Below are 17872 nucleotides of genomic sequence, written 5' to 3'. Positions count from 1 at the left end.
GCTTTGTTTTAGACAATCTGTCAAATATTTTTTTCTGGTGTGTTTGACCTTTGGTCATAAAAACTAATGTAGAATCTGATAGTTTACATTGTTAACATACATCCTGCTTCCAGGATGATAAAGACACTGTATCTGATGAGATCTATGTTAAATGTTTGTAGTGGTATCGGGCAGAACTGCAGTTGTACATCAGGCAACATGCTAATATTTCTGTTTTACCTTCTGGTCCATGCAATACGTAAAGTCTCCTGTTAACCACCTTTGTCTGTTTTAGGGTCCTGTTGGATTCCCAGGAGATCCTGGACCCCCTGGAGAGATGGGACCTCGAGTAAGTACTCATGGATTAATTACAATAAGTCAAGTTCTGGAAGTGTTAAACCATGATTATTAATTGTGAGTAGGGAACAAGTCAAGTTATAGTATAGATCTGAGGGGTCCTCACCCTGGGAGATGTGCTGTAGCTATTCACATGCCTATAGAACTGACTTGGAAAAAATGTGTAGTTAATTTCCCTTCCTGCATAAAATAGTTGGGTCTGTCAAAGGTTGTCCAGGATTTTACAAGTGATGGCCTAACCTAAGAATTGCTTGTAAAAATATTACACATTACAAATCTTAGCTTGTTGGCTACATTCCATTTTTTTCAATATATGTCCACATTCAGAGACGTAGCTACAGGAAGTGCAGAGGTAGAAGTCCAGACCCAGTGCCTGGGGGAACCTAAAGGCCACTCTATCACATAAGAAGTACAATAAATGGCACATTAAAGTTGGGGTTGCTGCTACAGATTTTTGCATTGGGACCCAGGATCTTCAACTTATGCCCCTTGCACATTATTCCCCTCAGTATAAACATATATAACACTGTAATATATTCTAGCTGCTCTCCTAGAAGCCCATTCACACACTGTCATAGGAAACTACGCAGGTTTAGGACCCCTCACCTTTTCCTTCAAGCGTTATTGTTCACTATGTCTGGTGATTTGTGTTATTCTTATCCCCTGATTTCTGTTGATGATTGTTACAGGGACAAGACGGAGCAAAGGGTGATCGAGGAGAAGATGGTGAACAAGGAGAGGCAGTAAGTGGACATTCCTCGGTGAATTCTCAAATAGCTGTTGCTGATATCTGCAAGACAGTGTAATACATCTGTTGAGTTAAATATAGGGATTTTGACTCTATAAAAGATATCAAAATAATAAAAAATGTGATTGAATGAATGTGGCCTTTATCTGTACGAACCTGCTGATTTCAGTAGGATTGGCAGAAGTGTAATGTGTATAGGAGTGTCCCAATTCTTCTCTGACAGCAGATTTCAGGGTGGGGGGAAATTGGGCCATGTTAGATTTCAACGTTGCTCTTTTGGGAGATCACACCGTCAAAGGAGGTGTCTGGTAGCGGTTTATTACCCAATTCCCTTTGAGATCAGATTGGGGCCTGGAGGAGCAACTACTGGCTGGACTTATGTAAGGTGTATGGTCATCTTTAGAGGTCTACAGTACTTGGGGAAGTATGTCCTATCTGGGTGCTCACATGTTATCCATGTTGCCTATGACTAGAAGTGAACACAACTTTATGAACAACTGCAAAGTTGTCTTAACACTCTGCCTTATCACTTACAACTCCTCTATAAGTCTTTTTTAGGGCACACCTTTCAAGCGCTACCTAATTCAGACCACTTTTAGTCTACATTATGGAATTTGAGTCCCTTTTTTGAAGAAAACTGACACTTTCTTAAGACCTAAGATCTACTGATACATACATTGACAGAATCTCGATTTAGAAAATGCCACTTGGGACTGAGCTTTGTTGTACACCAGGTCTAGTGGTCCTGCTAAACAGCAGAATCGTGTGGTCTGATGCCATATGGTTGTCACTTAACAGGATCGGGTCCTACTTATAGACTGACATGACTGGAAGTCCTTACTTGGACACAGATGGCCACTCATTCTGGTCAGCCACTTCCCAAATTTCCTCTGAAGAGAAGTGTCTGCCTGCATGGAAAGGAGTAATATGCTCACAGCATATTGCTTTTTCAGAGACAATAGTATTCCATGGTAATGCCGAGGACACAAAGCTTTACGTGGCTTAAAAAAACAATATAGTCATTGACATTGCTTTAGACATATACTGCAAAGCACAAGTATCACAAAACATTGCTCATAGAGATGCAGGTATATATTTACGTGAATAAGTTCTCATATACTGCACTTATTTTTTAGGGATCTCCTGGTCCTACTGGAGAGAATGGGCCCCCCGGACCATTAGGAAAACGAGTAAGTAAAAGTTGGAATTAAATTAAATAACCTTGAATTTAGTTTGTCTTGACCTTGACCTCTCATTTCCTCAATCTCACCTTTTTAATGTAATTTCTGAGACGATTTGTCATCTAATGGTATCCAGTACATGATGGCGGCCTTCCTGTGAATTCTATACAATGACAATATTTCTTACTTTTTCTCTCTCTCTCTCGCAGGGTCCTGCTGGTCCACCTGGTCCTGAAGGTCGTCAGGGAGAAAAAGGAGCTAAGGTAAAAGTGGAGTATTCAACTCCATGATCTTACGGATAAATGTCATGTATTAATGAAGAGTCTGATATACGACCTAGCATTACAGTGTTTCTTAATACACTTTTTTATTTGCTTTTAGGGATCACCTGGTGCTCTAGGTGCTCCTGGTAAGACAGGTGCTGTTGGACCTCAGGGAACTGCAGGAAAGCAAGGACCAGAAGGACTCAGGGGCATCCCTGGAGCTGTGGTGAGTGCTATGCTCAAAATAGATGGTACATACTGTATGTAAAACAGATATATCAATAGTTGTATCACATATATGCCCCAATTAAGACCATGCAGCCATTTCCTGGCCTGACGCAGCAATTACGGTAAATGATCTACAGCCATTTTGCTCTACATACTGGGCTGATCTGAATACAGTTTAGTGAAGTCACTTACCTGCTACCAAAGTGGATACTGGAACTTCATACTTATATTTGTTAACCAAATCATAGGATTTGCCAAATTTCACTTTTTGAAGCAGACATGTCACAAGTCCTTCTGGCTACTCAAGCTGGACACATCTTTAGAAATTGATTGGGTATTTTAATTTTTTTTTTCTGTACTTGAAGGGGATTATAAGACGACTGAAAGCCAGGGGTGTATCTCCAGTGGAGGCAGACCGTGCAACTGTGGGGCTGCAGCCGTCCATTCCGCCCGGTTGATTGCACAAAATATCTTTCCGCTCCTGGCTCACTGTCTCTTTTCGACTTATTCCGAGGTCACATTGTAGTGTCACAATTTTGCCCAAAAAAATTACTCTGGAACAAAACAACAAACCATAACCTGTGAATAAGCCATATGCTGGCGTTGGATGGCCTTAATGTGGACAATTTTAGTGTCTGTAGTAAACAGGCTATACCCTGTTCTCCTGTGGTTTTACCGAACCGGACTTAGATCAGTATAGAACCTTTCAAAATGCTGCCATAGGGCACTGTGTTTTCTATTTTCTCCTCTGCTGAAAGGGAAAGACAATGGGCTTAGACCATTCTAACAAAAAATGTTAGTGTTTCCCACAGCAACTAATCAGATCACTGTTTAATAATCCTTATTGGTTGTTTGCTATGGACAATCCTCACTTTTGGTCACCATTTAGTCCAATGACACAGATACACCTCACTCATATGGTTAGAGCGGTGTACTGTAACCATTCAGGGATCTGAATTTTTATTGTCTGTCCATAGGGTGAACAAGGTCGTCCAGGAGCAACAGGTCAAGCTGGACCCCCTGGACCTGTGGTAAGTGAGACAACAACAGGTTTACTATATAAAATCTACACTTGGTGAGAATATACTAAGCTAGCTATTTGTCCTTTAGGGTCCTCCCGGATTGCCTGGGCTCAAAGGAGATTCTGGCGCTAAAGGAGAGAAGGTAAGAGACCAGAATTTTTATTTTATTTGACTGTGTATGTAAAGAATATGTAGACACATCAGTATATTCTTTATACATTTAAATTACCAATATATAGCTAAACATCTCATATCACATCACCGACATGCATCCATCTTACAAAAGAGGCTGAATGACAATTTGGACAATATAATTATTATTAATAATATATCATATTTTTAACTGCAGTTTTACAGAAGGGTAACCTTGGGTCTTAAAGGGGTTGTCCAGCAGGAGAAATTATTTAAAAAACAGCTTAGAATGTTAAAATAACAAAAGTAGTAAAACCCACCTTACCAGTTCCTAGTGCTCCAGTTTTCCGAGACCTCACCAGTTTTTACTTCCTGCTCCTTCGCGACAAGGACATGTGACCATTGCAGCCAATCAGTGATTGGCTGCAGCATAACATGTTCAACCAATAATTGGCTGCAGCATTACATGTCCGCGTCGAGAAGGAGCCCGTAGTACAAACTGGTGGGGCGTATCAGAAAGAAATGAGTGGAGGTTGGGTTGGGTGAGCAAAAAGCTTTACTTGGCATGCTATTTTACACAATTTTTTTAATTTTTTAAGTGAACGATCAGGACAAGCCCTTTAATATATCTGGGCAGCAGTTTCTGACTTCAGTGAACACATGGGATAAGAGGCTGCAGGAAATTATATTTAACCCAAAATAGAAGAGAATTATTGGAAATAGGGTTGGGAAATATTAACCTAAAAAACATTTTGTAAGGAAATTGTTAAGACTAAACACAAAACTTCTAGTTGTCCCCAATTTTACCTCATGGGAAAACCCAATAATTTTTAACCAAATGTTGGAGAGCATTACATGTATAACATGGGTGACATTATGACTGATACCTTAGTAGACTAATGTTAAATATGTCACATGTGAACCTCAATATCAGTAGTAACACTGGAGTAACTTACTTTCCTCATTGTTTAGGGTCACCCTGGTCTTATTGGACTCATTGGACCAACAGGAGAGCAGGGCGAGAAAGGTGACAGAGGTCTGCCTGGCCCAGCTGGCAAAACTGGATACAAAGGAGAACCTGTGAGTCTAGTCATTATTATATACATCTGTGTTTATGTACCGTATGAGCATTATCTTGTGTCTTATCCCATTTTTCTTTGTACTGTAGGGTATTGCTGGTGTCACAGGTCCTATTGGCCCAGGAGGATCTGCCGGGCAACCTGTAAGTCCTTCTGCCTCAATTAAGTTTCATTATTATATCCCTCTTATATCACATTCACTCCAGGTCTTGAACCCTAAAATACATTTAGCCTTTAATGAAGCGACACTTCAGACTCCCCCTCATTAAGGTTCTTTACCCTCAGTATATGTGTGACAATCATGTTTAGTATCTGTATTATATAATTATTCTGCCCCTGTTGTATTGGAAATTAGCTCTTTATGCACTGACTTCCTGGTAAGCCTGTGATAGGCTTGTGTTTATGGAAAGCAACCAATCAGGAAAGTCCAGACTCCATGCTGTAGCCAATGATCAGACAGGGGATGTGTCTCAGACTACCTTAGACTCCCCTTAGGCACTGTAGCCAAGTTGTAGTCATGGATCACAGCTCTGCTGTAATGGAGCTGAGCTAAAAAGCCACCAGAAAGTGAGAGTTAAAGAAGGTAAATAGCAGGTAATCATCCTCTTCGGGTACTGATTTTTGAGATCCTGACTAGTCAGTTGTATTAAGTATATGAGGGAGAGAAAGTAGGTGCCCAACTGGGGCTCATCTAGATAGCCATGCAGAATATTTCAGTGCTACAGAGATAAATGTTTGAGATAATTTACATTTGTGTTCTGAATTTACTTTTCTTTATTTTTTAGGGACCTCCTGGTCCTAAGGGAGCTAAGGGTTCCTCGGTGAGTAAACTGTACCAGCTCATGGTTTTCCAGCTGCCATCTTGAAGTGGAGCCCTTACTTTATTTAGTGGTGACATTACAGCTACTAAAATAACTTTCATTCAAGCATTACACATGGGGACATATGGAGGGGATGTGTGTTTATTCACATTCATATGTTTGTCTTCTTCTTGCGTTTGTGATGTACATCATGATTATAGAAATTCAGCTTATTATAGTCATAGCCAACTCTTATTCAATTATAGTAATAGTTTTTAGTCTATAAGTGGACAGACTGTTAGATGTTTGGATGGATGAAGATTATATAGTCTTTGTACCCTATACCTCAGTATATCCTATGTCCATCTCTGTCAATTAGACACTTTCTATATGTTGTCCATTTCTATTTTCTTACTCATCTCTCCATTATAAACAGGGACAAGCCGGACCCAAAGGACAGAAGGGTGTACAAGGTCCACCTGGACCTCCGGTAAGTGCTGCTTTAGCTTGATGAACATAACTTATGATTTTTCTGAGTGGATAGTGGATTGCAAACATCTTACCTTCCATTTATTGTACAGGGACCTCCAGGTGAAGTCATCCAGCCGCTACCTTTCCAGATGCCCAAGAAAAGTAAGCGCTCCATTGATGCAAGTCAGATCATGGGAGATGAACCTACTGGGGATTATGCCGATGGCATGGAAGAAATCTATGGATCTCTCAATGCTATAAAGAAAGATATCGAGCTGATGAAGACACCCTTGGGCACAAAGGAACACCCAGCCCGCACATGCCTGGACCTGCGACTGTGCCACCCAGAGCTTCCAGATGGTAAATAAGAGTAGCGATCACAGGGTTGATGGAAACAATGCAATAATAAAAAAACTATTCCAACAAGGACACCTATAAGAAATGTTAAGGGGCAATTAAAGTGGTGGACATTTATGATATATACACATTTTGCATGAGAGGGAAAAAAATCAAGGACCCTCATTCCTCTAGGCAAGGCAGTGGTCAATGGCAGGAGGTGGTCGCATCCTGGTGGAGAATGAATGGGGAGATGACCTCTCTTCACTTAACTAAAGCTTGCTTGGCTCTTTCCATAACTTAAATATAGAGACCCACAAGGTACAGGCACCTCTCCGTTCATTCTCCAGCTGGAATACAGAGCGTTGACTGAACTTTCATTATATTTTGTTTTGTATCTGAAGCATTTACCTTTGCTGAGATTTGCTACATCACATTGGGAGCTCAGAATCTGACAATTGACACCTTTCCATGTGTTACTGTGTGTTAAGCTTAATTTCTCATGTCAGAAAAGGTGGTCTTACTCTTTAAATTTGGTCACTGGTGTGTTATAACACAATTGTCCTTCCTCTCAGGTGAATATTGGATTGATCCAAACCAGGGCTGCACCCGAGATTCTTTCAAGGTCTTCTGTAACTTCACAGCAGGTGCAGAGTCCTGTATCTACCCCAGCAAGGACATTGAGAAGGTTAGCAGTACAATTCTATGATTACGCTAAGCTGGATGACATATAACATTGTTGCTCACCAGTTTTTGTCGCTTTTAGGTTAAGATGTCTACCTGGAACACTGAGAAGAAAGAAACCTGGTACAGCAAGTTCAGGAGTGGCCGTAAGGTTAGTGCATACAAAGGCGGGAATTTAAAGATGGTGGCCACCCTATTATCAGTGGTATCTGTCTCATAACATCTTGCATTTCTAGATATCCCACCGCTGTTTTAAGATCACATAGTTATAGATGTGTGCGCATCGGTCCATCCATAAAGTGTTAATTGTTAACAAGTGGCGTAATAGTCATTACAATTTCTGTTATTCAGTTGTAACAAAAAAATTCCTATTTTTTTCAATTTTGATTCCGCTTTATGTCAGTCTATTTTAACTTCATCTCTCTTTATTTAATTTCCTGGCAGTTCTCTTACGTTGACTCAGACAAAAACCCCATTGGTGTAGTCCAGTTGACCTTCCTCCGCCTGCTGAGCATCACTGCCCGTCAGAACTTCACCTATAACTGCCACCGCTCTGCTGCCTGGCACATGGCCTCTGCTGATAGCTACCAAAACGCACTGCACTTCATGGGCGCCAATGATGAGGACCTTTCCTTCCACACAAGTCCTTATATCAAGGCTCTCAGAGATGGATGTTCGGTAAGTAGAAGTAATTTTTACAGGATTAGGCTACTTTCACACTTGCGTTTTTGCTGGATCCGGCAGGGTTCAGCAAAAACACTTCCGTTACTGATAATACAACCATCTTCATCCTTTATGAACAGGTCCGATTGCATTATTTTTAACATTGCCAAGACGGATCCATCATGAACTCCATTGAAAGTCAATGGGGGACGGATCAGTTTTCTATTGTGGCAGATTGTGGCAGAGAAAACTGATCCGTCCCCATTGACTTGCATTGGGGGTCATGCCGGATCCGTCTTGCTCCGCATCCCAGGACGGAAAGCAAACTACAACATGTTGCGGTTTGCTCTCTGGTCTGGGAACGCAACTAAACGTAACGGAATGCATTTTGGAGCATTCCGTTCTGTTCAGTTCAGTTTTTTCCCCATTGACAATGAATGGGGACAAAACGGAAGCATTTTTTTCCGGTATTGAGCCCCTATGATGGATCTCAATACCGGAAAACTAAAACGCTAAGTAGCCTTAGACACACATCGTCTGTAAAAAGTTTTGAAAAAAAGGACTATTTTACTTATATTTTGAGTTGATTTTGTACTAAAATTAAAAATATATGACCAACAAGTCAGTTTCTCTCTGGAAGTGCAGTCTGCTCCACCTGGCAGATCAGTGTGTGTGGCAAAAATGCAGTTGGTTTAAAATAGCATTAGCAGGCATAATATGAATAGCAGATGTTTTTTCCATCATAATGTAGAGGGCCATAGTTGATCAGTCAACAAGAGAAGTACTTGAAGTACCAAGGACAGCCTAAGATTGTGCCAGAGAAGTGGATAGAGAGAGAACCAAGGCACGAGCGATATCAAAAATATCAATACCAGGAATAGCAGACACTAAGGACAAGGACCAAATCACAGCAAAATCTTGGCAGAAAAAAGGACAACATAACTAGAGCTTCTGGATCACATGGTTTGATCATTGAAGATCTTTAGCATCAGAAAGTTGTGGTCATGGAGCTATTTTTCAAAAAGTAAGAACAGTGTATTTTTAAAAAGTTGCAAATTTTGCTAAACAGAACTTTCAGCAAAAATTTGTGACTTTTATATGTTAGAGTAAAATTTTTCATAAAGTCCCCCCATGGAGAATACAGGACACAGGGCTCTACAAATACATGGACTAATGGACACACAGCTACAGGAGTGCAGTGGAATTCATGGCACTTTTAAATAAATAATAATGTAGACAGGAAACTTCCAATCTTACAATTGGAGAACCGAGCCGATGCAAAAGCCAGAGCAGATGCCTAATATTTAGAGATATAGATCACATATTCACATAACAGTTTTCTCTAGTAATAATGATTTTATAACTAACTGCATTCTGTGTTTTCATCTACAGATGAGGAAGGGCACCGACAAGACTGTGCTAGAGATTCTCACTCCACGTGTAGAGCAGCTTCCTTTGACGGACGCTATGTTTATGGACTTTGGAGAACCCAACCAGAAATTTGGATTTGAAGTGGGACCTGTATGTTTTATGGGCTGAGGCAATTAAAAAATAGAGACAATCCCCCACCCAACTGTACCCCCTTCTTAAAAAAGGAGATGCCCGACCCCCTTTTCCTTCATTCCCGTACTCCAGTATTCGAGAAGCTCAGCTGACAAGGAGCAGAAAGCAAGCACTTCCAATGAGAAGCTACAAGAGACCAAAAAAGTCCCTGGTCAACCCGTGACAAAGACCTAAAGCTGGGTGGATATTCTGATGACCAAAGAAAGATTTTTTTTATCATAGACTTTTAGCTAGAATTATTTGTGGCTTTTTAAATAAGACATAAAGACAACAGTCCCATGCAGAAAAAAAAAGAAAAGGGTATGGACTTCCCATGTCCTACAAAATTTACATTGTGGACATAATGAGCCACTTTTTTTTTGCCCTTAAGGAGCTTTCTCTTTCTTTTATTTCAAGCTCTTATGTCTCCCAATTTAAAATGATCACATGCAGATTTTTAAAAACAGGACTCTATTTTTTTCTTCTGTGGATAAATGAAAGTTTTAAATATTATTTAAAAATAATAATAATAATAATAATAAAATTTGTTATAAATTTCCCTTCTATCTTGCACAACATGGGAAAATATTAATAGAAACATATGTCCTGAACAGATAAGAAGACAATTAAAAATCTGTGAACCAGTTTTTACTATGGTGCTCGGAGTAAAGCTTACGTTTTGCCCTTAAAGATTATAAAAAAAAAATTCTCACAGGTGCTCAGAGTATTACTGTGTAATGTTTGTAAGTATTTTTTGTATTGTAATATATAATCTATAATTTTGCTGCTTTTTATTTTATTTTATTTTTTTGTTCTTATTCTTGCGCATGTCCATACATGACTTCTTGCCGGCCACTATCCACCTCCTGCCGCCTCTCTCCACTGTTACATCCAGTCCCTGTTCTCCAATCTGCTCTGTGTCTATAGTTTCCTATTTTATTTAAATAAATAATGTGCAAAAGGTGAAATCCACAGAGGAATAAAATGGCCGGTCGGGTTCTTTTCTTGAGTTCTGGAAAATCTACACATTTCTATGCACTGTGTACTCTCCACTCATGGCTATGGGAGTTCCAAAAATAGCCAAGCGACCATGCACGACCACCTGTCCATTCACAGTTATGGGACTGGCAGAAATAGCCGAGTGCTGGGTCTGTGAATAGAGGGTGGGAATGCTCCAATAAATGGAGTCTGCCACCTTCAAAATCGGTTTCAAACTAAGCATACTTGCATGTAGGATAGGTGTCCCTGAATCATAAAGATACACTTATTGTCAAAATTCAGTTCTCTAATCCTGAGAAATGTTTCCTTTTTATACAAATACGGGTTAGGTGCACTGTGGGCAAGACCCTCTTAGGTTAGTGCACTAATGCTCTGCCAGTTATGCTTATCAGCACCTCCCCCTCTTGTTTGATTGACAGTCCCGGGGATTTTAGAGCTCGTGGCGATTATGCAGAGATGTCAAGTGCGCTGGATAGACCAGCTCCGCCCCAGTGCACAAACAAACGAATTTGCATAATAATAAAAAGCATTTCTCAGGTTTATAGGAGCGGATTCTCACATGAAAGTATGGTTATGTTTTGATGCATCTATCCTACATGGCGGTATACCTGAAACTGATATTAATGTTGATATACGTTATAAATAGTGGTCAAGCTTATGGGTTTATATCTAATCCCTCGATGGTCTATGGTGCTTTAGTCAATAATACTTAAAGGGGTTCTCCAGGAATTAAGAAAATGAAAATACTTTAATATTGCTTTATTATAAATATATTCTCAAATACCTTTCATTAGTTATAATGCCTCGTTTTGTCTGGGGAGCAATCATCAGGGGAAACAAAATGGCCGCTGTCCCATTAGTTCACACAAAACCTGTCCTGATCACACATAAGGACAAGTTACTTTACAACACTGAGGTAAAGAGCTGCCTCCTCCTCCTCTCTACTTGTCAGGGATTATGATCCTGAATACAGATGATAAGAACTTTAGCTGAATCTCTGGGGAATTTAGTTCATGAAGAGACATGAAGTACAGAGAGGACGGACAGGACAGGCTGTGGTAATGTGTTGCTGTGGTAATGGAGGCTGCATACAAGTAATGCTGCTCATTAGCCACACCTCACCCTCCTCTCAGTCATGTCTTCTCATATTCTCCATTCCCACGGAGATTAACCTGAATTCAGGATCATGATTCCTGACAAGCAGAGCAGAAAGGAGGACGAGGCAGCACTATGGCTCATTGTGGTGAAGTAACTTGTCCTGCTGTGTGATTAGGACTGGTTTTGTATGTACTGATAGGACGGCGGCCAATTTTTCTCTCCTAATGATTGTTTCCTAGACAAAACAAGCCATTCTAAGTAATGAAAGGTATTTGTGAATATATTTATTATAAAATAATATTTAAGTATTTTCATTTTTTTAATTCCTGGAGAACCTCTTTAGGGTGGGGGTTACCAGGGTATTTAACTAAGTTTTCATATAACTAAAACTTGAAAATAAACATAGTAATTTCAAGGCCAATCTAATTGTCAAGCGAGGCTCTCTCTTTTCACCCAACTATCACATCAATCATTTCATGGACATCATGTCATCACATATGGGCGATAAAAAATGCATTTAGATATCTTGAAAAAAAACTTTAATATTATATAATAAAATTACACGATATTCAGTGTTATTATAGGTTTGGTGAAGAGGTGACAGTTGGAGGTCTGGGGCAGGATACTAAATAGGTCCTGAATTTTTTGTAGGAGTTAATGCTCAGGTTTCTTCGATACAGAATCCAAACCTCCTGATTCTCTTCACACAGCCATTGTGTAAATCTGCACGGAACGGAAACACTGTGAAGTTTAGCTGCTGGTAAAATCTAGAGCACAATAGAGTAGCAGCCACATGAATAAGATTTTGCAAATCTCATCCACTTGCTGCAGACATTTTCCACATGGACAGTCTTTCAGAATGTCAGAAAGCACACAGATTTGTTGCAAATCTTTCCCACTGACTTGAATGGGGAATGCAGGCAACGCTACACTGCGATCTTCTGATGTGTGAGGTGTGTCACGCCCAAAGTGGCAGTGTAGCCCCGGTCTTATCTCTTTAGTAATACTGGAGTTTTGCCAGCTGACTTAGGATCCTTCTAAAATATTGGCAGAAGAGTACTTTGGATGTCGTGGACCCATGTAAAAAAAAAAAGAATAACAATACCTGTTCCCTTCGACTAACTGCTGATGGTCTCCCATGACTCTGTATCTAACAACAGCATGCTATATAGAATTATTACATATAAAATTGCATTCAGGAGATACCGCGAGGTACTAGTGTGTCTAATGATTCCAACTACTTTTACACTGTCAATGGACACCTTTTTAACGTAGCAATAGTTCTGCCTGGGTGAACTATGGGCCCACAAGCTTTTGGTACTTAGCTGCCAACTCTGCAGAACACAACAGCCGATGCATCATGGAAATTGCATGCATTACGTTTTTCTGTTATAGAGCCGGAGGAGCTGAGCTGATTCATATATGGTTTTGTGGGCAAAGATGCAGTATATATATTTTTTATTATTTAAACCTCTGCTCTTTCTATGCTTAGGAGTCCACTGGGTGGCACTATCGGTGATTGACAGCTATCTCTGTACACAATGATAAGAGGCAGGCTGTCAATTACTGGGTAAGACCTCCCCCTGGACTCTTAAGACAAGAAGGAGCAGACATTTAAATTAGTAACTTACAATTTCTAACCAAACATACATATCAGTCTGCTCACCTCCTCGTGCTCCGTTTAAGGAATAGAACACTAGAAGTGTCCTGAAATACACAGCAAAACACTGAAAGTGTTAATATCATTGTATTTCATGTATTATGTGCATGTACTGCAAATCCTATAAGGTTGTATAAGGAGTGGATGGTCCCATGTAGCTGGCCAGGGCTGGCTCCACCATTCCTCTCTAGGAGGAAGATTCTGGAGTTAATGGCTGACTGCTGAGGAGAGAACACCTCAGAGCAGCAAGAAGCAGATCCTATAGGGAGATTCCATTCTCCTACAGCCCACGAGCAACTTACGAGCAACAGAAGGCAGAAGATCTACAGAAGATTTAGCAGACAGAAGGAGATTGCGGACTCTTGCCTAGAGAGGAAGGGTGGAGCCAGCCCTGACCAACCTTATGGGACCGCTCACTCCCTATACAACCTTATGGGATTTGTAGTACACGCACATAATACATGTAATACAGTTGCACATGCGCAACTGTCGCTCCATTCAAACTGGGCATTCACATGATCAGCAGGACCCTCAGAGGTCAGACCCCCACTGATCAATCAATTATCCCCTGTCATGTGGGTAGGAAATAAGTTGTCTAAATTTCACAACACCGTTTAAGCAGTTTCCTGGTGGTCTTCAATTTGTTTTGGAGATCGGACAACCCCTTTAATGTTGCACGTGTGATTTCATTAGTCTCTCAAAAGATAGCATGTTTTCTCTATTGGAAATCCTCAAGATGTGGCCTGTTGGGGTTCCCTGAGGACAAGTTTTGGAAGCTCCAGGATAATGTGGAAACACACTTACAATCAGAGAACCGCGTAACAAGCAAGCATCTTGTCAAGATGATTTATGAGCAGGAGAATTTTCCAAGATAATCTTCCATAAGAAGCTAAAGTTTGTATACAGCTTGAAATGGCCAAGTACAAATGAAACCCTAGGATGTATTCAAACAATATGGTTGGGTGCAGTTTAACCCTTTCGAGTCCCAGACATTTTTCACCTTACGAAGCCAGCCAAATTTTGCAAGTCTAACATGTGTCACTTTATGAGGTAATAACTCTGGAAAACTTTTACTTATCCAAACCATTCTGAGATTGTTTAATCATGTACATTGTACACACATTGTACTTCATGTTAATGCTAAATTTGAGTCAATATGTTTTACCTTTATTTTTAAAAAAATCCAAAATTTATATCAAGTTTTGAAAAATTCACTATTTTCTAAAATGGAATTTCCCTACTTTTAAGACAGATCATGAAACCTCATAAATAGTTATTAATTAACATTCACCATATGTCTACTTTATGTTGGAATAATTTTGTAAATGTAATTTAATTTTAATAGCCTTTTTGAGGGCTTAGAATTTGAGAAGCAATTTTTACCATTTTCAAGAAGGTTTCCAAAACGGGCTTTTTTAATGACCAATTCAGTTCTTTGAGGGGCTTACATAACAGAAAGAAACCACCCATAAATGACCCAATTTTAGAAACCGCCTCCTTTTAGTTATTCAAAACAGAATTTAAAAACATTGTACCTCTACTAAAGCGAAATGGGGGTGAAATTTCAAAATGTAACTTTTTTCCATTTCAATACATTTTTTTGTAACACAGCAAGGGGTAACAGCAAAGCAAACCTCAATATTTATAGTCCCGGTTCTGCAGTTTACAGAAACACCCCATATGTGGTTGTAAACCATATGGTTTTTGGAGAGCAGATTTTGCTGGACTGGTTTTAGAACACCATGTCACATTTGAAGATACCCTGCGGTACCCCTACAGTGGAAACCCCCAAAAAGTGACTGGAAACTACACTTCCCAAGAAATTTTTCAAGGGGTCTAGTGAGCACTTTGATCGACAGGCGTTTAATAGAACATAAAAAACTCTTGGCTGTAAAAATGAAAAATTTGAAGAAAATGTCACTTTAGACACAGATTTGTCATTTTCACAAGGGGTAATAGAAAAAAGTCACCATACAATTTGTTACCTATTTTCTTTCAAATATGAAAACACCCCATATGTGGTTGTAAACTGCTGTATGGGCACACCGCAGGGCTTAGAGGGGAAGGGCACCATATGGCTTTTGGAGAAAAGAATTTGCTGGACTGGTTTTCGGGTACCCCTACAGTGGAAACCTCCAAAGAGTGACCCCATTTTTGAAACTAAACACCTTGAGGAATTTATTTTGGGGGACGTAGTAAGTGTTTGGACTCCACATGCATCATAGAATTTGGAAAAACTTGGCTGTGAAATCGAAAAATTACATTAGTTTTCCAATAAAATATTGCATAAGCCCCAAAGTTTTTATTTTCACAAGGGGTAACATGAGAAAAAGGACCCTACAATTTCTTACTCATTTTCTCCTGAATACGGTAACACCCCCTATGTGGTCATAGACTGCTGTTTGGGCACACTGCAGGGCTCAGAAGGGAAGGAGCTTCATTTGCATTTGAGGCTTAGTTTGTTCATTTATACAGCACTGGCCATCAACTGGAGAGACTATGAAGTTAAATTTAAAAAAAAGCCCCCAAGAAGTGACCCTATTTTAGAAACCGCACCCCTCACAGAATTTGCCAATGGGTTTAGTAAGCATATTGACCCCATGAGTGTTTTGCAAAAATTAATTCACTGCAGAAGTAGTGCAAAGTGAAAAATGCAATTTTTACACAGAAATGCAATTTCATTTCCAAATATGTTGTGCCCACCCTGCGTTAAGTCTCATTTACATGTCAGTATTCCACATACGTGTGCTGTACATGTTCTCCACAGACAGCACACGCCACCATTCATTTTAATGTGTGGACAGTGTTTTAGCACGGTCCGTGGGTCCATGTTTTTAGCACAGATGCATGCTCCATTTTGTCCATGTGCACGGATCCATTCCGCACATTATAGTCTATAGGTAAGTGAAAACCACGGATTCAACACGGATGCCATCCGTGTTTTATGGATCATTAGGAAGAGATGCTTTGAAAATTATTTTTCAGCTGTTCAGCATCAGTGAAACACGGATGACACACGGACAGCAAAAAATGGACAACATGGATTCTTCATGGGCAGCTTCATAGATGCATCACTGACCACCTTTTCACAGATTTGAGCACGGACATGGACATGTGAATAAGGCTTTAGTGTGAAAAGTCAGCCCGTGCTTCCTTGTTTTAGAAACACTCTACATGTGACCCTAATCTTTTGCCTGGACATACACCGGGCTCAGGAGTAAAAGAGCACCATGTGCATTTCAGGCCCAATGTGGTGAATTATGCATCTTGTGCTGACAACTGTAGACAATATGGGGTGAAATAATAAATGGAACACCCTAGAAGTGACCCTATTTTGGAAACTCCGCCCCTCAGGTATTAAGGAGTGGAGTGAGAATTGTGACACCGCAGGTAATTTTCAGAAATTAATGAGCAGGGGACCGTACAAAATGAAAATTGCAATTTTTTTCCACATATATGACATTTCAGTGCCCAATATGTTTTGGCCAGGGATCAACCTGCCAGATCCGTGCTACCGCAAGTCCACCATGCAGGCGGAAGTCCGTTCCGGCCCCATTCACTATAATGGGAGCGGGGCGGAGGTCCGGCAGCAGCATGGCAAACATTCAGAGAGACGGCCGGAATAAAACTACAGCACGCTGCGGTTTTTGTCCGGCCGCCTCTCGGCATGTTTGCCGTGAGGCGGCCGGACCTCCGTCCCGCTCCCATTATAGTGAATAGGACCGGAGCGGACTTCCGCTAGCACGGTGGATTTGCGGTAGCACGGATCCGGCAGGTTGTTTCCCTGCCGGAACAGCCTGCCGGAAAAGGCTACCGCAAGTGTGAAAGTAGCCTAAGGCACCCTGTACCGTTTAAATTGTTAGGTAGGTTCTACTGGTTACTGAAATGCCATAAATGTTGATGTGAACTGCTGTTGGGTACACTCCAGGGTTCGGGAAAGACCATCTAACGGCATATTTTGATGGATTGGTTTACAGGTGCCTGTTGCTTTCATGCAGCCTCGTTTTTTTTTTTTCTCACGATGGAGCTGAGTGAGGGCTTATTTTTTGTAGGGGATTTTGTGTGATATTTTACCAGACATATGAGTTCTTGATCTCTTTTTATTTCACTTTTTGGCAAGCAAATTAAAGAAAAGGCAGCAACCCAGCCATTACTTTTTGGGTTTTGTTAATGTGGTGTACCATGGGAGAAAAGTGACATGTTATATTCATTCTTTATTCTGCTCTTCAATACAATTACAGAGATACCAATTTTATACAGTACAGACCAAAAGTTTGGACACACCTTCTCATTCAAAGAGTTTTCTTTATTTTAATGACTATGAAGGCATCAAAACTATGAATTAACACATGTGGAATTATATACATAACAAACAAGTGTGAAACAACTGAAAATATGTCATATTCTAGGTTCTTCAAAGTAGCCACATTTTGCTTTGATTACTGCTTTGCACACTCTTGGCATTCTCTTGATGAGCTTCAAGAGGTAGTCCCCCTTGAAGGAGTTCCCAGAGATGCTTAGCGCTTGTTGGCCCTTTTGCCTTCACTCTGCGGTCCAGCTCACCCCAAACCATCTCGATTGGGTTCAGGTCCGGTGACTGTGGAGGCCAGGTCATTTGGCGCAGCACCCC

The 17872-nt window shown here is 40.4% G+C and overlaps 1 protein-coding gene across 1 annotated transcript in view; it reads left to right on the top strand.

Annotated features, from left to right (window-relative positions):
- Positions 1-10439, top strand: part of COL11A2 (collagen type XI alpha 2 chain) — a 95557-nt gene extending 85118 nt beyond the window's left edge. Inside the window, exons 51-66 of the mRNA XM_040406424.1 lie at positions 275-328; positions 1026-1079; positions 2221-2274; positions 2475-2528; positions 2647-2754; positions 3734-3787; positions 3867-3920; positions 4883-4990; positions 5079-5132; positions 5775-5810; positions 6226-6279; positions 6371-6620; positions 7172-7284; positions 7363-7431; positions 7725-7958; positions 9336-10439. Of these exons, the coding sequence (XP_040262358.1) occupies positions 275-328; positions 1026-1079; positions 2221-2274; positions 2475-2528; positions 2647-2754; positions 3734-3787; positions 3867-3920; positions 4883-4990; positions 5079-5132; positions 5775-5810; positions 6226-6279; positions 6371-6620; positions 7172-7284; positions 7363-7431; positions 7725-7958; positions 9336-9482 (1497 nt within the window). The 3' untranslated portion in view covers positions 9483-10439. The remainder of the gene's footprint in view (positions 1-274; positions 329-1025; positions 1080-2220; positions 2275-2474; positions 2529-2646; positions 2755-3733; positions 3788-3866; positions 3921-4882; positions 4991-5078; positions 5133-5774; positions 5811-6225; positions 6280-6370; positions 6621-7171; positions 7285-7362; positions 7432-7724; positions 7959-9335) is intronic.
- The last annotated feature ends 7433 nt before the right edge of the window (positions 10440-17872 follow it).

This window comes from Bufo bufo, chromosome 8 (genome assembly GCF_905171765.1).
Source record: "Bufo bufo chromosome 8, aBufBuf1.1, whole genome shotgun sequence".
Taxonomy (NCBI): domain Eukaryota; kingdom Metazoa; phylum Chordata; class Amphibia; order Anura; family Bufonidae; genus Bufo; species Bufo bufo.
Note: the sequence above shows the minus strand (reverse complement) of the source record. Positions and strands in the feature narration are given on the sequence as shown.